Below are 18,870 nucleotides of genomic sequence, written 5' to 3'. Positions count from 1 at the left end.
AAGGTCACGTAAACGATTAAATACTCAAAGTGGTAATTTTGATCATCCTGCGTACAAGAAAGGAAGAATACTTTATGTTCCCTATGAAATTATACTCTTGAAGACTTGCTTCTCGCATGATTATTAATTATTGTATAATGATATACATATACTTGAACGTTATGATATTACAACAGCAGGGCACAGTCGTCGCGACGTTGTAATATCGTGAACACGGTGGTATGAGTGTACTATTGTGGATTATGAGTGTGAATCTTAGTTACTGTTTAGCATTAGCGTACAAAAATGTTAGTCCTTTATGTATGTCATTTAATATACGGTCAAAGAAAGTTATATATTAAAAATGTAATCGACACGAGAATTATATATAAAGTGTATTTAATTTTTAAGAAGCAAGAGTTGTTTGTACACAGCTGGTCTCTTACGATTAATTTATCAGTTAACTAAAAAAACGAGAAAAAAAGGGAAAAGAGAAATAGTACCCCGCGTATCAGTTTCCTTCAGCAGTAAAAAAAGAAGAAGAGTAAAGACAAAGAAAGCAACGATGCTCGAGATACATTTTCTCTGTGTATTTTGTTTGTCTCACTGTTTGTTTGTTTGATTTTATTCGCACTGTTCTCTTACCCTATGCAAAATCATTTTTATGAGTCTAGCTACGTCACAATTACGACGCTATTCATAATTTGTACCCAATGGAAAGATCCGATTAGCTGACATAGTTAAGAGACGATTGTTATTATTAAACACGACACAGCATCAAGTGTCGACTTTGTTGCGGAGACGGTGCTCCCGTAGACACGGCATGGAACAGAAACGATTGTAATTGTACTCGAAAGGCACCTGGCCGGCCATATTCACCGCACACTGAAAGCATCGTGACACCATTGTGGTGCAGCCTTGCTTCAGGATCCGTTGCTCGGCGGACAACGCTCTCTGTAATACAAATAAGCATATATAAGAGGGTTGAGCCGATCAATTTGATAAAGGGACTGCAACCTTTGCAGCACTTGTAGCAGAAGAGGTCATCGATTCCCTTACGAAACACATACCTTTTCTCGATCGCTAAGACTGAGGAATCTCTGCTTCGTGTCTTCCTCTTGCTTCTTAAGCTCGAACTCTTTCCTCTTCGCTCTTTCTTTCTCCCGTTTCACTTTTCTCTGTTGCCTCTTCCTCTCTAATTCTTCCTGCTCTATTTCATCGGTAAGCGGCCCAGGTATTTGAGACTGAGCAAACGAAAAATATATTACTTCTTTAAACGTCATTTTTATGAAATCACCTGTAGAAAGAACCAATTAAGTACCTTAGAATAGTTGTATTTATCAGGATGGGCACTCATGAACCTCCTGAAAGTATTTCTGGTTTCCTTATCGTTCGCAGCTGCATACGGTGTCTGCAACTTCTTGTTTTTGTTACACGGATCTGACCCGATTTCCAGTAGTTCCCTAAAATCACACCTGAATGAAATAATATTCCAAAAAGAAAAAGAAATATCGCTAGAATGTGAGGTTACCAGACTAATTTTAAATGTCCGCCGGCAGCCGCCAAGTGCAACATCGTATTGCCGTCCTCGTTCGAATCATTTACAAGCTTTATTATGTCCTCCATGCAGATGGTAGTGATGTCTTCGGAACATCCTTCTTCTTTAGTTGGCTCATCCGTTTCCATACTCTTCTCTATTTCCGTTAATAAACCACCGATAACAATAGACAGCATTTCGCTGTCGCCCAATTTACATGCTGACCAGAGTTTCATTTTTGCACTAACTAGGACTTCGTTCATGTTGTTATCTAAATAGTATTTGTTTTAAAATCAGAATTAGTCTAGACTATTTTAATTATTTTAATCGGTAGGTCCGCGGACAATTATTTGCCAACGCACCATCTTTTTTCGATTTCTTTCTCTGGCGACGAGACTTCTTATTCTTCATGTATCTTGGCACGGTGTCTTGGAACGCGAGTAGATTCTCACGGAAGTCTACCTCCAGTTCCTGTTCGATTAGCATAACGTCCGCAGGGATGTTGGCGTTGCCCAATTGGCCGTCTAACTCCGACTCGGAAGATGACTGCGCTAATCTGGTGACAATGTCTCGAAAGAGGAACAGAGATGCCATTATTCAATCGATCATTGATTACATAACTTTTACTCTTGAATTCTCCATGTAATGTTTACCTGGTAAGGGTCTACATGGACTCTTTCGTGGCTTCGCTCTATCTATATGCGAACGCGAATTTCTGGGTTGCCTTTCCGGCGAAAGTTGTGCGGTAATCTTATTCTTATCGCTATCTTGAGGAGTGCAAGGGTTAGTAGCAGTATTGGAATCGCACTCGATGTTTTCTGCACTTTCGGGTGCTTCGACGAGCACGTCGATCTTCGAAACCTTTTTCCTAAGAGGCTGGCGTGGAGAAATGGGAAAGGAGTCCGTAAAGTCAGCTGCGGAACCTAAACGCACAGAAGAATCATTGAAACGCGATGTTGTCGGACAGTGTAATTAATAGACTGATAGGGAGAACTTCGGTGGACCGCGTACCATAAATTTCCATAGTGCTCAGTATATCGTACACTCTCTTAACTTCGCTAAATGTCGCTCTGCGAGTAGGAAATGGCAATGGTCGTAGCCTGGAGTCGTTCTTATCTAGTGGCGGATTCTTTCCCCCGAATAACACGGTGCGGTTGTAGGGTCCGACCGCTCTGTACAAGATCAGGGAGGAATTGGTGATGTGCGATGACCATGTTTCAAGTATATCTTGCACGTGCTGAAACACGAGAATATCTTCGAACACTCTTGTAAATCGATTAACGTTCAGGTCGACAAATAAAAGGCACCTGAAGGAGCGACGCTTCGTTGTACCGACGCAAGCTAGCCCCGGCACTCTTTTGATGATTCGTCGTTGTCCGCGAGCTCTGGGCAAATCCTTGCTTTGCTCTCACAGTGTAGGAATGAAATGTTTTGTGGACGACAGGTTCTCCGTCTAAACAATCAACATGAAAATGGACTATGTGTATGTTTTTCTGCGCAATTTTTCTGTGCGCTTTCATAATTATGTAGTTTGGCATTTTGCTATAGATTCGCGGTTATACCTTGAAACACAGCTGCTGCGAAATGTCCTCCACCAATCATGATAACAGTCCATATTGTCTTTTTCCCACTGTCTAATGCTTGAGCTATCATCTCATTGTCTACCTCAGGAATTTCCTAAAATGTAATTGCATCTCTCCTGATCTGGTAAGTACAGACACGCCAAGTGATTCTAACAAAGTAGATTATATCACAATGTAAAATGATAGACAGGTATGTCTGTGCTTATAGGAAATCGTTCGCAAAACTACATATCCGAAGCAATGCAAACAAACGGACCTTTTTATGGTGTAGCAAACACCTGTATATACTAAATATATTCCCATCGTCGTTCTCAAAGAAAACTTTGGAATGACGACACGCTGTGGCCAATAAAGCTTCGATCTTTTTCTCTTTTTTTGTATCGTCGCAACATTCTGTGTCCGAGCTATCGGAAATTGATTCTACACCACCTGCTTTCTTTTCAACTTTCTTAGTCTTGCTAATACTGTTTTTACTCTCACAGTTTCCATTAACGGAACTTCCTGCCTCGGAAATATAGGTGTCATCCTCGTTCTCCGTTTCTACATCGCTTCCAGATAGACTTGAAACATCGCCTGTAATACTACTTTGATTAAAGATCTGCAGTCGACTTATTATCATCCTTAGGAAGCTTAAGACGATACCTTCATCAGCTAACAGACCAAATTTTTCTTCATTTATTGGTTTCAATCCATTCAAGCGTTGCTTTAAATTATATCTGTGCCAATCTAATTTATAATGATGTCTCTGTTGCGCTTTATCTTCAAACAGAGTATTACAAAATGAACAGCTCAATGAATCCGACACAACTAGATCATCAAGTTGGCTCAATACTTTTTCGCTTTCTGAAACTAAAATAATAAATCCGTGTAATAATGAAAGAATCGTTCTCTATCGATCTTATCTTCCATACTCTAAAGTAAATATTTTTCTATGTAAACAATAATAGCTTGTCAACAGTTCGAATAGGGGGAAATGCATGAACACAAATCAACTTGAGTCAGTAGACGAGTGGAATAAATTACTAGATGTATAACAACAAAATCATTTTTACCATATATCTTTTAAACTACGTTTTCGCATACAAAGGATTATTCTTGATCAATATTGTCTTATTCACTAATATTTGACACAACAAGTGGCATTAACCTTAAATTGATGAATGACCGGTGATATTGAAATTCGGAGATAACCAGATCGACTCGAATGACGTAATTGCACGACAACGAAATGAAAGTTTTCATTGACAAATTCTTCGTCATAAAAAAATATAAACGCGTCACGGAGCAAGGGTGAACTTACGAACAAAAATTAACGCAAGACAATACGTGAGCGAAATAGATTATTCAGGGTATAATTACCGGATGACGATCGTGATTGCATGCATTGTGCAACTTTGATTCCCTTTGTGATTCTGTTAAAGTCTTCCTGATTGTATATCTTAAACATCTGATGATCCATCGTTCGCAACGTGTTCGATGACGCTCGGTTGAAGACGATGTTTCAATAATTACCCTGTAAACAAGAACTCTGTTTATTGTTCGAGAAAAGTCAACGAAACGAAGCGACACATCTGGTCAATTGAATACGGAAAATTGACAACGACATATCACATCTTACCAAAGAACGGAACGGTAGCACTACAATGATCTATACTAACTTTTCTGCGTAAACGCAACACGGTTCGTCGCGCGATTACGTACGTGTCAGGGACGACTTATGATATTAGTGCCCACGCTAAGTAAGTCATCGAGAATTTGGAATCGGTAGTTTTGAAACATGCAAAAAATGCTGTTTTAATCCAAAAAGAATTCGATTTTGTTAAACAATACATTCGCTTCTCTTAAACGCGTCGGTATTGTAATTGAAATTGCCACATTCGAAAGCCACCCTTTGACACATTTTCGTTCAGCCCTGTTCAGCCCTGTCGGAGAATTACATCACTCGATGTATTGTCCTTTGCACAAACATTCGATTGGCGGTTTATTTAAACGGAGAAAGCTAACTAGAATCTTCAAGTCTTTTATTTCGTGATTATTAAAATTGTACAGATGCTTTTGTGAGAAATAAGGAATACGGAAGATGTAGAGAAACGTGGCCTTGCTATTTTTGAGAAATAGTTCGTACGGCGACGATGGGCTTTTAAAAAATGAAAAATTGACAACTAAGGTGTACTTAATAAATCATTCGGTTGCGATAGAAAATTCTTAAATCAATCATTTATTTCGAGTAACATTTCTTCCAAGGTTACTTAAAAGACAATTGTTAAGTTCCTTACAGTCGTTAAGAAACTTATTAGCATGCCTCGTGTTGGTAAAATATTAAGTTTAAAAATTATTTTAACAAGTGTCTACAAAATCTTCTAGTTCGTTCGGCATTAAGGCTCTTAAGGAACGACATTACAATTTCGTTGGTTTGTTTACAAAAATATTGTATCTCTTGTTAATAATCACTAGAAGGGTTCAAGTACACATTATATAGTAACTTAATACCAGAAGGTATCATGTATAATACTATTACGTTTAGCTGCCCAGAGCTCACTTTAATGTTTTAATAAATATAGAATTTAAAGACATTTAATCAGTCTTACATGTTAAGGACGTTAGATAATGCAAAGAAAGAATTCATCAAACAGAGCATATCAATTTTGTACATTATAAAATTTTACATGTATAATATAGTATTGCATGTTATAATCATCCACATTATGTTTCTGATCAATTACATTTTTCTTTTTATTAATACTTTCTTTCGCTAAGTATCTTGTTATTCTTATACTAATTTGATTTGCATATAATATCAGTGTTTGTAAACTTCAAGACATGTGTCTGAGAAAACAATAATTTTCCTGCTCGAATATATCATCTTACCACATACAAATAAAGTATTTACTAAACATTTCTCATTGTTAAACGGAAAATGCTTATACTTTGCACAATACAAATTACCTATATAATACCGCATACTAACCATTAAATAATATACAATATAATAATAACCAAGAATAAAACGAATAGTACTGTTAATTAACAGAAATAATATTCAAACGCAATGTTAATTAACAGGAATAATAAATAAATATAAACATTGTAGACTGATGTACAATAAGTAATTAAGCAAATTATAGACACAGAAGTATGTTGTACTAATGCTACCATAAAGTTATAGGCACAGGTAGACAAAAATTAGTAACCCATTTAATACACCAACCAAATAGTTTAGTTGTACGTTAGAAGTTTCCCTTGTAAATCTGAAACAGAAGAAAATGTGTTAAAAGACTATGAACAATCTGTACAAGTTTTATCAACAATTTTTAATGACAAATAGTTAGGGGTTTTATCGTTGTGAGCAGCTTACCTTTGCTTAGAAGGACTAAAGGGGGAAGGTGGGTCGATCCCAGGAATACTGCTATCTTTGTAAATGATATACCAAGAAAAACCCGTCATTATGAGACCACATATTGCCGCTTTTATTAACCATCCATACGTCTTAAAGAATGACACTGATACATTTACAAATTGTTCACTCACAGCTGTTAAATGTTTTGCACTGAACTCTGATACATCCGACATGCGTGAAACATCAAGTGCTTTGAGCATGTTCAAAGACATAGATGTCGGAGATACTATGAACTTGGAATTACTTTGTGGCTGCAAAATGTCACCTAAAGAGATCATATTAAAATATCAGAACTGCTTATTCCTTTTTCAACGCGTAATACTGTACAAAGCCAATTTGTTTGCAAGTATATCGGAACAATGGCAGTAAGCTAACTTTTAACATAAAGCGAAAAAGTCACTTAAAAATATCTATACAAAGCGAAAATGAAATGTATCTTTTGCAAATTGAATCACGAAATTATAGAATACTTTGTGCCAAGTTAAAAGCCTGTCAATACGAAGATATTTATAAGTAAAAGCCGTATTGTACGAGTGTTACTGAACCTAGGTAAATGTTATGCAAGGAGAGTAAACAAACATGCAACGTATACGAACGCACACTGACTTCACATGACAGCTTGTTAATCGCAACACAATGGTGTTACGTAGTATCAAGATTTCATTTACCGTAATTGATATACAATTTTCCTAGGAAGATGCTTAGTGACATTAGGAAAATGAGGCGACTGAACGTCCTGTCGTTTATTTGCTGTTCGTTCTGTAACCTCACTGGAGCGGCGTAATTTTTCTCGGTTGCAGTGACATTTGTGCCATTCAAATGGAAATCCGATTTCGTCTCGGCCATCCTTGCGGTTTTCAGTTACGAAAAATACATGTACGATTCTACCGGTCGCACGAAAGACTAAATGACAAACGATACGAATATACGAATCGCCAAAAATAACAGTGAATAATAACATAACATGTATATATAGAACATATGTGTTGTATAATACAGATATGTAAAACAACATAGCATCTACGCATGCGTATTGAGCAAGCCTTGAAACACTTCCCTCTCCACAATACTATATCATTATTTTTTTCATGTAAAGGGTTTGTTTTCTTTAAAATACCAAAAACTGAAACAGTTCTTACAGTTGTGGTATATCTCTACATCGTTACAGCAACGAAACTGAGATAACCTTGCAACTTCTTTAGCGTGTACTATACATTCCTCGTCCAACACGTATGTAGTAGTGCATGTATTTTGAATTCATGAGCTCAGCGATGTGCAAAATCGGATGCGCGGAAGATAGCTGTCAAACCTCTGATACGGAAAATTCATCTAGAGGCGAAACTCTCTCTCTCGAGAGAGAGAGAATCAGTGCGCATGCGTCCGGAAGTAGGTCCATCATGAATATAAAACATCAAACAACCAATGCGCATGCGTACACAAGTTTGTCGCGTTTGCTGTTCAAACTTCTTTGAATTTACGTAAAATAGATGTGAAATTAGTCTTAAATATGTAGGAAAGTACAGGTACATATATGATACGATAAAAACAATTTTTTAATTAGTTCAGCTGATGAAATTGTGTATATTTGTTGCACATCGCTGCCCGCCATATTACATTTCAAATTTCGCGCCCGAATAGTTCAGAAAAAGAGATGAAAATATTCAATTTTGGGACAGGAGCATCAAATGGAAGTTTCGTCTCTGGTATTTGTATAGTTTGTGGTTACAAGTTTCTGGAGGGGTGAAATATGTGTGAGGATTTCCGTGAACCACATTCGTCATTCGCTCCGCTGCGTGGACGGTTCGTAGGAAGGAGCTGGTCTCCAACACGCGACAAGTACGCGTACGTTTGTATGGAACCGTAAATTCCGTGTGTTTTTATTATTGCATACAATGGCAGCGCAAGACGAGGTTGGCATCGGAGACTTGGTTCTCTTAGACGAGATCACTTTGGAGAAGGTTGTGGATAACTTGCGAATCAGGTAAGACCGTGTGCCGACTAATGCTGTCGGGCAGAGCAATAAATAAAGAAATTGGCGGGAAATCGAGAAAAATACGAGCCGGAGTTTTCTGCGGAAACGTTGACAAGTGTTCGGGCCGCTTCCCGGTAATTTCTTGATATGTATACTTCATAGATCATCCACCAAGAGGGCGTGGCTAACCATTAGCAGGTGGTTGCAGTGCAACACTGTTGTATTTATATTTGAACTTGACCCACAAAAACTTGTTGAAGCGAAGCGTCTTCCTAATAGTGGATTAAAATCTTGTTGACTTGTCGATGTCTTTCAGCCATCATGATTCCATTGAGCCCAGTGTCACGATTCGATCGTGAATTTAAACGTCTCTGTAACTTTTATTTGTATAAAGTTTGATTGCTGCGACTCGTTCGATCTCAATGTTTTCAACGGTTAGATCGGTTCTATGTACATAGTGGCAGTTTCAATTTTCGAAGAAACGATACGCTGAAGCCTTATCGGGCTTTGCGTTCTATGAGTCATCGCCTTGAGTTCGAACTTGAGTTTTATAATAGGCTCTCAGCTATTACAGCATATATGTATAGTGTGTTTGAAAATGAACAAATGCAATACTATGCCCTTTTGGACGAAGCGCGCGATTAGTTGAAAAGAGGACGGAAAAATTGGCGTTTCAAAGTCGAAGATAAACGTCGATTTCTATTACATACTCCCGATAAACAGATAAATGTTATCTTTTGCAAACAGAAACCAATTCCTATGGTAGTAGTGGAACTTCCAAGCGAAAAATTACCGATTACTCTCATTTTCCTTCGATAATTGTTGTCGCGCGGCTTCAAGTACTTTACTTTGCGATTACGATTTTTCACTCTAACGATTTTATTTTCAGATTCAATGGCGGGAAAATTTATACATATATCGGAGAAGTTTGCGTCAGTATTAATCCATATAGAAGCATAAATATATACAACAATGACTACATTAACAAATATAAAGGTAAATAATTCTATTTCAAGCGGGAGAATAGATATTAATAAAACTTATAATATTTCAGACAGAGAATTATTTGAAAATCCGCCACACATATTTGCAATTGCTGATGCGGTGCATAAAGAAATGAAACAACAACGCCGGGACACCTGTATAGTAATCAGTGGAGAATCAGGGTCCGGTAAGACCGAAGCAAGTAAAATTATTATGAAATACATTGCTGCGGTCACTAATCTAAGCGGTCAACAAGAAATAGAAAGGTATAGTCAAAACTGTCTTCAAAGTAAAGCAGGTTTATAATTTACTATAGTTACGTTTTTGTAGGTCGATATAGACTAAACAAATAGAAATATACGTTAAAGAAATTTCACTTGTCTTTAAGATTTCTATTCATAGGATTTACGATTACTTTTTTCTTGTATGTCAGAGTAAAAAATATTCTTATTCAATCCAATTCGATATTGGAAGCCTTTGGAAATGCAAAAACAAATAGAAACGATAACTCGTCCCGATTCGGAAAGTACATGGATATAGATTTCAATTTTAAAGGAGATCCGATCGGTGGACACGTTACTAATTACTTACTAGAGAAGTCGAGGGTTGTGTACCAGCAGAATGGAGAACGTAATTTTCACTGTTTCTATCAGGTATTACTTATTACTTCGTCTTCTTACTTCTAAAAATTACTGATTACTGATGAAGATTTTTAATAATAATTTATAGCTGTTGAATGGCTCCAGCGAAGCAGAACTAAACAAGCTTAGATTAGTAAGGGATCCGGCTGCATATTTCTATGTTGGTGCTGGAAACTGTAACAAAGCGAGTCCAACTGATAAGAGCGATTACAAAACCGTGAACTCTGCTATGTCCACTCTTGGATTTGCGCAAAATGAAATACAGACAGTCTGGAATGTTATTGCGGGAATATTGCACCTGGTTTGTCGTTGTTAATCTATAGAAGCAGCGCAAATTTCATTACTTTATTACTTAGACTAATTTCATATTTACTGCAGGGTAACATCACGTTCAAACTCGAGGAGGAAAAGCTTCACATTCAAAACAAAGCTGCTTTGAACGACACAGCAAAGTTACTTTCCATTAGTCCTCAGGAATTAAGCACAGCACTCACTCAAAGAGTGATTGCAGCAGGCGGTGAAGTCGTGCAGAAGACTCACACTTCGAAACAGGCGGAATTCGGAAGGGATGCATTGGCAAAAGTAAGCTAATAAACTTATTTTTGCCAGCCATTCACAATATTATTTTTAAATTTATTTTTAAATTTCTGCAGGCTGTATACGAGCGATTGTTCAGCGATATCGTGTCGCGCGTTAACGTTGCGATTAATGTAAACGATACAGAAACCTGCAAAAGATACAGAACCGTGATCGGAGTGCTCGATATATACGGATTTGAAATTTTTGACGTCAATAGCTTCGAGCAATTCTGCATTAATTATTGCAATGAAAAATTGCAGCAGCTGTTTATTGGTAAGAGCTTCTCAAAATGAAATTACTTCTCTAAAAGGACTACGTTATATAACGTTCAATGTTTCAGAATTGGTGTTGAAACAAGAACAGGAAGAATATAAGAAGGAAGGTATAGAATGGAAAAATATTGAATATTTCAACAATCAAATAATTTGCGATCTAGTGGAGCAGCCGCATAAGGGAATAATAGCTATCATGGACGAGGCTTGCATAAACGTTGGCAAAGTTACAGATGAAGTTCGTTCTCATCCTTCGCTTTTTCCACTGGAGAATCAATACGTTTATTTTATAATAAAATTCATTTCAGATGCTTTTAGAGGACATGGATCGGAAACTGTCACATCACGAGCATTACTCTTCGAGACAACTGAAGCCAATGGACAAAGAACTTCAACATAAGATTCAGTTTAAGATTAAACACTATGCTGGAGATGTGATATATAGTATTAGTGGATTTTTGGATAAAAACAAAGATATGCTGTTCCAGGACTTCAAACGATTACTGTACAAGAGTAGTAATCCTATAATTAGCAACATGTGGCCTGAAGGAGCTCAGAATATTTTAGCGGTATGCAAACAAATATGTATAACACTATTAGCGTATACTGACATGTATTAAATCTTCGTTATTCTACTTCAGACAACGAAACGACCTTTAACAGCTGGAACTCTCTTCAGCAAATCTATGATAGCTCTGGTTAAGAATCTAACGAGCAAGGAGCCGTACTATGTAAGATGTATAAAGCCTAACGAAGTTAAGTCACCGGTTGTGTTCGACGACGAAAGAGTAAATCATCAAGTGCGATATTTGGGTCTGGTCGAGAACGTGTTGGTCAGACGAGCTGGTTTCGCGTATCGTCAACGATACGATACCTTCTTAAAACGGTACTAAAGTGTTCCTGATTAGCACGAAGTCAAAATCGCACCAGAGTATTACTAATCAATCTTTATCTCTACCAGGTATAAAATGATATCGCAATATACCTGGCCAAATTTTCGAGGCGGCAGCGATAAAGACGGTGTTCGTACTTTAATGGACGATAAAGGTTTCAGCAACGATGTTAAATACGGCCATACTAAAATATTTATTCGATCGCCTCAAACGCTCTTCGCGTTAGAAAAGGTTCGTGTACCTATCAATCTAACTTTAGCATCCGCCTATCATAGAATCACATTTTTTCTCATGTTAATTATTAACAGGCACGCAGCGACTTGATTCCCGACATTGTGATACTGCTGCAAAAGCAATGGAGAGGATACTTGTGTCGCCAGAAGTACAAGAAGATGAAAGCGGCGCTGGTCATAATGAAGCATTACCGAATATACAAAATCCGTACTTACATTAAAGAGTTGGAGAGGGTTTTCCGCGACGCGAAGAACATGCGGGATTATGGGAAACGTTTAACGTGGCCCCGCGAAAATTTCGCCGTGAGACACGCGATTCATTACTTACGAATGATGTACGATAGATGGTGGGCGTGGATGGTTCTCAGACACATTCCTAGGGAAGATTGGCCCCAATTACGACTGAAGGTATAGATACTTTTGCTAATCTTTCCGGAATGACTATGCTATGAAATATTTAAGTGTTCTATTTTCTTAATTTAATATGAATATCATTTTAGATGGCCGCTGGCGGGGTCCTGCGATCGAAACGACAGCATTGGGGACAAGATAGACGCTGGGAAGGAAATTATTTGTCCAAGTCGGATGAGAATCCACATTATAGTACTTTCAATTCTTCGATAAATAATCTGAGGAACACCGATCGCTTTAAAACCGTTTTATTCAGTGCATTTATCACAAAGACTAACAGGTTTGCATATGAAATTGTTGCACAGGGTTTTGTTCAAAATCATACTATAATCTGAACTTTTGTATAACAAAGAAATTGTTCTAGGTTTAATAAACCGAAGGACCGAGTATTAGTGGTGACTGAGCATACGATATATAAGCTTGATAGTTCGAAATTCAGGAGTTTAAGGAAAGGCACACCGATAGCCGAGATTACGGGGTTGAGTGTATCCCCCGGAAAGGATCAACTGATAACGATTCATTCCAATCGGGGAAATGATTTCATTATGTCAATTATCGCGAAAGACGACAGAGTGGGGGAGCTCGTTGGAATTTTAAGTAACAGATATATGCAGTGAGTATAAGTCTTTTTTTCTTTTGCGTTGAAGTATTTACGATCGTGTACTAAAGAAACGCATTTTCTAATAGATTACGCTCGGCTGATTTACACGTTACAGTCGACACAAGATTTAAGTGTATGCTAGGAAATAAAAGTAAAATATTGCGGGTAGAGGTGCTACCGGAAGTACATGAGCCTACATTTAAAAAGGATGGAGATAATATTGTATATGCCATTCCACCATCGATCGGGATAATCGATGGAGGTGCCAATACGAGGTTCAGAACGGCCAGTTAGAATGATACCGAAGTTGCCTTTTTCGAGACATATTTACAGGCTTTATTCGCGCATTTTGAGAGTTTTCATATGCATTTATTAATGTACAAATAAGATTTTTACTTATAGGATTTTGCGTAGCCATAAACACAGCTTGAACAGTCAATGTTGCGAACAATGACTCAGACAATCAAACGGGATGATTCACCATGGAAGGAATCTATTAAAACAAGTTCTTCTCTGTAAATACGTTTACGAATGACGCGATCGAATTTGCAAATGACGAGCGCGTTGTTCATGTGAATAATTTGTAAATTATAAAATTGGAGTCGTCGCGTAGCCTAAGAGAAACTTACGACAGTATTGCCTTGTAAAGGTAATTGATTAATTAATTATCCAACACGGTAGCCTTAAATATTTACAATATGGCCTTCTACTTAAAGTATTCTTGAATTATATTTTTACACTATCTTGGAAATTTTATATACTTCACGAAAAGTATAACGAGAGACTTTGTAAAATACAATTTATATTTATTTGAAAGCTGCTATATTAAGAGTCGCGAGATTTATTAAGTGTGATCTCTATATAGTTTATCACGTGCATTTAAAATTTTTTAATAATGTTGAAGCTATATAATGTCTAAATGTATATGTACAGTAAACGGCAGATAGAGAGTGATAGTAATACTTTATACTTGATAAAAGAATATGAAGACGCTATATACACGTTGTAAGATGGTGCCATTGTTGATGAAATAAACTGACGTTTCAACGTCTTCGATGATAATTTATTTTCTTATTTATTTTCTTGTTTTTTTTAGCGGAAGTGAGTTCTTCCGTTTTCAGTCGGATCAATTTATCAACTTGAAACTGAACATCTTCTGTCCATCAGTTTTTATTGTTAAAGTATCATAGAATACATTTTTTTTATACAAAACAATTGTATAATCTAATCGACGCGTTGATATAGATATATGTATCCTAATTCTTTTGGTGGATTTTCAGACAATGCAACCTGCAATAGACCGTTTGTATGAGTATTTGATTAAATCTATTGAAATGTATTTTTGATTCTTGTGATACTAACTTTATCATCGTTGTATATCACCCATCGATTGTCTTTCAACAGGTGACAGACGTAATGTCCTACTGCCGTTGCAGGGCCCATATGCGACAAGAAGCCCACTAATTTGTATTCTAGACGATAAACGGTTCAATGCAGTACTTCAAAAGCAAACCACAGACATTGTTAACATTTAAAGAGGAAAAACATACGATTATTTCCATCTCTGAACGTCTCCTCGGAATGTCCCTGCTCGTCATCAACGTCCATCGCGTCTAATTCAGCTTGATGATTGAAAATCCAATCCGCTGCTCGTTCTAAATTGTTGTCGGTCGCTTTAAGCGCTTTTACTGCTTGTTCCTTCGTGAAACCCATTCCCATTACCATCGCCACTGCATCCTCATTAGCTGTGAACTTACCTTTTTCTAAAACATAATCAACGAACAAGTTAATTATTTCAACGCCTCCTTTAGAGTGTAGCGTTCCAGGTCAGGAGTAATTTTCATTTTCATAATTTGTTTTAGTTCTCGGTTTATTATTAAAGAACCATTTACTTGGTTTCGCATCGAATCCAGGCGGTACAAAAGGGTCCGCGAAATCGGAGTCCACAATGTGCTCCATCAACCAATTTATGGCACTATTCGTGTCGCGGTTCTCCGTAAAGTAGAGAGCTCTTTTGCAAGCTTCCGGCGGGAATCCCATTTCTATCAAATCAGTCTGTATGACAGCGTCGAAGGTCCACGTCGGAGGTTCGGAACTGTCGGTTTCTGGCAACAATTCCTCCGTAGGTTGCAAACCATTCCCTCGAAGAGAGCTCAAATCTAACATATCCGGCATTTCAACGGCCACATCCAACTTGACCGGCGTCCAATCTTCTTTCACCGTGAACTTTTTCAAGTGTATCAATAAATAATCTGGAAACGTGGCCAGTCTGGTGGTCCTACAAACAATTCCGCTTGTTAATCAACGTGTACCGTACAGATTGCGCAACGCGTGGCTTACTTCTGAGCTGTTGTTTTCTCGTTCAGGGCGGAACTGTAAAATTGTTCGACCGTCTCGGACCGAATGATAGCTTCCAGACAAGACGAAAGTTTTATACGAAGTCTGACTAACGTGTTCGAGTCAAACTTCTGACCCTTCGTTTCCGCTTCCAGTTTTGACGCTTCGTACGCCGCAACTTCCTCCTAAACATATATGTATTATATAATATACGTTCAGCCCTCCAACCATTCGTCCCCTCGATACCATTCAATTTGTGTTTGAAACATTTTCCGATATCATAAATAATTTAATTAATAGGATTACCTTATTTATTGCAGCTTCGATAGGTATAGGAAGCGGCAGCAGATATTCCGGACGATAAGTGTACTTTACTTTGTTCGAACGACCGCACTGGTACCTTTCCTCGACTTTGAACTTAAAACAGTCGGTAGGATTCGTTTGATGGCGACTGTGACGCTGTTCGATCAATTTCCTGATATTAGTATTGCAATTTAAACTTAACACGAAAGATTGCACGTATCGAGAATCGTAAAGTACTGAATATCAATTACTTCTATGATATTTATTATGTGGAGAATGAACTCTTGTGCATCTTGTTGCCGATTCGAAGAAAACACCGGATGCCCACGGCCAACTAACGTCTTGAACATCCGAGGAGGGATTCCCTGACGCGGTTCATCTTCGTTATTCGTAGTTGGCGCTATCGAATATTTGCCAGAGAGTAAACCAAATCCCAGTTTAGCCCTGCAACGTTCGTTTCTATTAGTAAACGTTTTCTAAATCATTCTACAGGGCGAAGTCTCCTATGTCGTCACATTAGATGACTAGCCCTGTGTAATTGCAGAACTACATGCATTTTTCCAAACGTACATCTGAACGTTAAAGTCACCCGCGGGATCGGTGTAATTTTGTTCGAATATCTGTGCTGCATCATCGACATATCTGCAATTTAATGTAAATTATTAATATCGATTAATATCGTGATTTCAGAGTTTCTTTGGGAAATTTACACGTGATAGCCCCCTTCACCTTTTCAGTGTCGAAAGTAAGTAAAGATGAAATTACGAACCTTTTAATAAAGTCTGGAATCACAAACAACATTTGCATAACGCTATTTAAGTAACAAGAATTTCCCAAGTTGGCCAGCCCAGTAAATCCAGGCCCGTACAACGGTGTTAATTTGCTAGCTGCTTCTTGGAGCGCAACCCATTCACCGAACTTCTGGTTGAGATCCAATTCGAGCTCCACCATGGACTTGTCGGTTTTCTCCATTTGGGTAATATTGATACCCCAGTGGGCTAAATGCTTTATTAAATTCGGATCCTCGACCATATCGTCTTCGTCGTAAGAATACACATCCCCTTTCCCCTCTTTAGTTATGGTTCCCAGTTTCACAGCCAATGGATAATTGGTAGATCTATAGTGTTCCACAGCATGATCGTTCCCGCCAGTTCCATCATAAAATTTACGTCCACAGAGAATGCTGCCATCGGTTAAATTAAGCCATAGGTTTTGTGTGAGATCACATTTTTCGCATTTCCATCCACTTGGAAGTATTTTCTTCCCATTGTCTAGCTGTTTGAGGTTTGCTGCATGCCTAAAAATTGGATAATTATTTGAACCATGATTACAGTTTATCTATATCAATTTTTTTTATGTATACTATCTTACTTTGAAACTGCTTTTAACTCTCCATCCCAAGTTCCAGACAAAGCCTCTACCTCTGCTAACTTTGTTGCAGATTCTGCTTCCAATACACATTTAATAATTTGCTCAACCTATGTAACAATAAATATAATATAAATGGGATCTTTTCGCTCTGTAGCCTTGAACATACCTTTTCTGGTAGGTTATCCGCTGGATAAGGTATTGTTATGAAATTTGGTAAAATAACAATTTGGTAGGTTTCGTGGTAAGTGTACTTTTGCTGATCCAGTGCGAATCCATCAGATGTTCCAATAGCCAGTCTTGTAATTTTTTTCTCTGGGCCATCTCCTTGGGGCTCGGATGGAATCTGTGAAAGGCAGATAATAGTTTATTATAAACTTTATTCTTGGCTATTGCCAGTCCAACTTAAATATATGATATGTCATAGATATATATGACTGATGCTGCAGTCAATATGTTAATTAGCGATACTCACTTCTTTTTTAGTTCGTTTGATGTGCAGAAAGACAGGATTTTTGGATAACTTGTAATAATGCTCTACATAAGCCTGACCCAATCCCAGAAAGCTGGTGAGACTCACATAAAGGCCAGTGGTACTATCCTGTACAACAAGAAACGATAATCACAATCATTATAATCTCTAATCGATAGACTATAAATTTTAATCTTGTTATTGCGAATTTTATTAATTTTCAATCGAGATCTCATGCATCGTATAAACCGGCTTTGGGATTTACGTTTCATAGTGTCTAATGCGCTCGCAAACGTCATAAATACGGAACATCTTTGGATAACAAATTAATAAATAAACATGACAGCTCACCGGAGTATCGAAAGAATAAACACACTCGTCCTTATATATTTTATCGTGTTTTTCTGGTCTCCTGATCGTGGGCAAGTGTGTCGTTAACTCCTCCATCGTGGATCGTGACCTCCGGCGAAAATCGAACTAAAAACTGTGCCGAATAAGAAAAAAAACTTTTAACACCGAATCCAAAAGTAACCTATTCGAAAATTTGCTAGTCTCCCGTGTCGATGATATGCGCGATTTCAGAAACGAGACGAGAGAACCGGAACGTATTCGATTCTTCTTGTTTCTCTTTAAAAGCCAGTGGTGCTCAATCACCAACCATATCGCTTTTCATTGTCAACCGAATACGTGTAGCGATTGTTTTACAATACACGTGTATGAGACATTTTTTAAGTGTTAATTATATACTCTATAAAATGATGGGAAATAAGTAAAAAATAAAAAATAAAATTTATTCATCACGAAACTTTGTTTTTTAGAAAATCGAGCTTAAAGATTCGCAAGTAGATACAGCAAATCATACACAGACGACGCCCGTTCAAAACACGCGGGCTCCATGACTTTTCAAATTTGTTTTTCTTTGAAAAGTGTCTTATTTGACAAAATTCTATACTTTTTTCACTTGTCCCATGAATTCTGGGACATACTTTATATATCCTATATTTCTAATACAGTAATTGGAACTAGATAATCATTCTTACCTTTCCCTTGTTATAAAGCTGGATTCTGAGAGATTAATTTTATATAAAGTATTTTTAACCACGTTAGCGTATTTTTAACTCTTGAAACATGACTGACACCTGCAAGCAAAAGTCATTGCTAAATCAAGGGCCGTTTTGCGATAATTTCGCACAGAAATTATTTAAAAAAATGATAAAATACAAAATTGTACGAAATGCATAAAAGTATTATTGTATTCTTAATTTCACGAAACTGTTAATGCAGAAAAAATGTTCGCTAATTTATTTT

The 18,870-nt window shown here is 37.4% G+C and overlaps 4 protein-coding genes across 7 annotated transcripts; 1 reads left to right on the top strand and 3 right to left on the bottom strand.

Moving 5' to 3' along the window:
- Positions 1–361: 361 nt before the first annotated feature.
- LOC143361482 (tRNA endonuclease ANKZF1) lies at positions 362–4,796 on the bottom strand. The gene is made up of 13 exons (XM_076800907.1): positions 4,718–4,796; positions 4,459–4,612; positions 3,742–3,948; positions 3,356–3,672; positions 3,079–3,193; positions 2,824–2,969; positions 2,528–2,753; positions 2,170–2,439; positions 1,879–2,085; positions 1,511–1,787; positions 1,301–1,442; positions 1,050–1,223; positions 362–933 (listed from the first exon to the last, which is right to left on the bottom strand). Exons 2-13 carry the CDS (start codon positions 4,556–4,558, stop codon positions 757–759), a joined length of 2,358 nt encoding a protein of 785 aa, XP_076657022.1. The 5' UTR covers positions 4,559–4,612; positions 4,718–4,796; the 3' UTR covers positions 362–756.
- Positions 4,797–6,114: 1,318 nt separating this feature from the next.
- LOC143361487 (uncharacterized) lies at positions 6,115–7,640 on the bottom strand. Of its 2 annotated transcripts, none has more exons than XM_076800914.1 (3): positions 7,268–7,640; positions 6,455–6,761; positions 6,115–6,347 (listed from the first exon to the last, which is right to left on the bottom strand). In XM_076800914.1, the coding sequence occupies exons 1-3, from the start codon at positions 7,509–7,511 to the stop codon at positions 6,260–6,262; spliced, it is 639 nt and encodes a 212-aa protein (XP_076657029.1). In that variant the 5' UTR covers positions 7,512–7,640; the 3' UTR covers positions 6,115–6,259. The 2 variants fall into 2 exon arrangements, with proteins under 2 accessions (XP_076657029.1, XP_076657030.1); XM_076800915.1 differs by having other exon boundaries at positions 7,165–7,466.
- A 604-nt stretch (positions 7,641–8,244) lies between these two features.
- Positions 8,245–13,694, top strand: Myo31df (Unconventional myosin ID). The gene is made up of 15 exons (XM_076801140.1): positions 8,245–8,477; positions 9,358–9,464; positions 9,523–9,718; positions 9,886–10,105; positions 10,182–10,394; positions 10,472–10,675; positions 10,747–10,945; positions 11,013–11,182; positions 11,253–11,513; positions 11,586–11,830; positions 11,906–12,068; positions 12,146–12,478; positions 12,571–12,761; positions 12,846–13,094; positions 13,169–13,694. Exons 1-15 carry the CDS (start codon positions 8,389–8,391, stop codon positions 13,374–13,376), a joined length of 3,048 nt encoding a protein of 1,015 aa, XP_076657255.1. The 5' UTR covers positions 8,245–8,388; the 3' UTR covers positions 13,377–13,694.
- A 546-nt stretch (positions 13,695–14,240) lies between these two features.
- Usp5 (ubiquitin specific protease 5) lies at positions 14,241–18,728 on the bottom strand. 3 transcript variants are annotated; one of them, XM_076801144.1, is made up of 14 exons: positions 18,603–18,728; positions 17,914–18,046; positions 17,566–17,691; positions 17,260–17,436; positions 17,094–17,200; positions 16,492–17,019; positions 16,293–16,364; positions 15,974–16,166; positions 15,726–15,878; positions 15,423–15,604; positions 14,975–15,360; positions 14,633–14,845; positions 14,445–14,554; positions 14,241–14,372 (listed from the first exon to the last, which is right to left on the bottom strand). In XM_076801144.1, exons 2-14 carry the CDS (start codon positions 18,007–18,009, stop codon positions 14,307–14,309), a joined length of 2,409 nt encoding a protein of 802 aa, XP_076657259.1. In that variant the 5' UTR covers positions 18,010–18,046; positions 18,603–18,728; the 3' UTR covers positions 14,241–14,306. The 3 variants fall into 3 exon arrangements, with proteins under 3 accessions (XP_076657259.1, XP_076657258.1, XP_076657261.1); XM_076801143.1 differs by lacking the exon at positions 18,603–18,728 and having other exon boundaries at positions 17,914–18,291; XM_076801146.1 differs by lacking the exons at positions 14,241–14,372; positions 14,445–14,554; positions 18,603–18,728 and having other exon boundaries at positions 14,714–14,839; positions 14,968–15,360; positions 17,914–18,293.
- Positions 18,729–18,870: the final 142 nt, after the last annotated feature.

Source organism: Halictus rubicundus, chromosome 15 (assembly GCF_050948215.1).
Source record: "Halictus rubicundus isolate RS-2024b chromosome 15, iyHalRubi1_principal, whole genome shotgun sequence".
NCBI classification, from domain to species: domain Eukaryota; kingdom Metazoa; phylum Arthropoda; class Insecta; order Hymenoptera; family Halictidae; genus Halictus; species Halictus rubicundus.
The sequence above is the reverse complement of the archived record's forward strand: the minus strand, read 5'-3'. Positions and strand labels throughout refer to the sequence as shown.

Excerpts from the sequence above, each read along its gene's own strand:
- Usp5 (XM_076801144.1), bottom strand. The coding sequence starts at position 18,009 with ATGGAGGAGTTAACGACACACTTGCCCACGATCAGGAGACCAGAAAAA. Across the intron at positions 17,201-17,259 it reads CGGATAACCTACCAGAAAAG|GTTGAGCAAATTATTAAATG; the intron begins GTATGTTCAAGG and ends ATTGTTACATAG. Across the intron at positions 14,555-14,632 it reads GTTCAGAGATGGAAATAATC|AATACAAATTAGTGGGCTTC; the intron begins GTATGTTTTTCC and ends TTTATCGTCTAG.
- LOC143361482 (XM_076800907.1), bottom strand. The coding sequence starts at position 4,558 with ATGGATCATCAGATGTTTAAGATATACAATCAGGAAGACTTTAACAGA. Across the intron at positions 3,194-3,355 it reads GTTTGCTACACCATAAAAAG|GAAATTCCTGAGGTAGACAA; the intron begins GTCCGTTTGTTT and ends ATTACATTTTAG. Across the intron at positions 1,224-1,300 it reads ATAAATACAACTATTCTAAG|TCTCAAATACCTGGGCCGCT; the intron begins GTACTTAATTGG and ends TCGTTTGCTCAG.
- LOC143361487 (XM_076800914.1), bottom strand. The coding sequence starts at position 7,511 with ATGTTGTTTTACATATCTGTATTATACAACACATATGTTCTATATATA. Across the intron at positions 6,762-7,267 it reads AGAAAAATTACGCCGCTCCA|GTGACATTTTGCAGCCACAA; the intron begins GTGAGGTTACAG and ends TGATCTCTTTAG. Across the intron at positions 6,348-6,454 it reads TTTAGTCCTTCTAAGCAAAG|ATTTACAAGGGAAACTTCTA; the intron begins GTAAGCTGCTCA and ends CTTCTGTTTCAG.
- Myo31df (XM_076801140.1), top strand. The coding sequence starts at position 8,389 with ATGGCAGCGCAAGACGAGGTTGGCATCGGAGACTTGGTTCTCTTAGAC. Across the intron at positions 8,478-9,357 it reads GTGGATAACTTGCGAATCAG|ATTCAATGGCGGGAAAATTT; the intron begins GTAAGACCGTGT and ends TTTTATTTTCAG. Across the intron at positions 12,069-12,145 it reads CGCTCTTCGCGTTAGAAAAG|GCACGCAGCGACTTGATTCC; the intron begins GTTCGTGTACCT and ends AATTATTAACAG.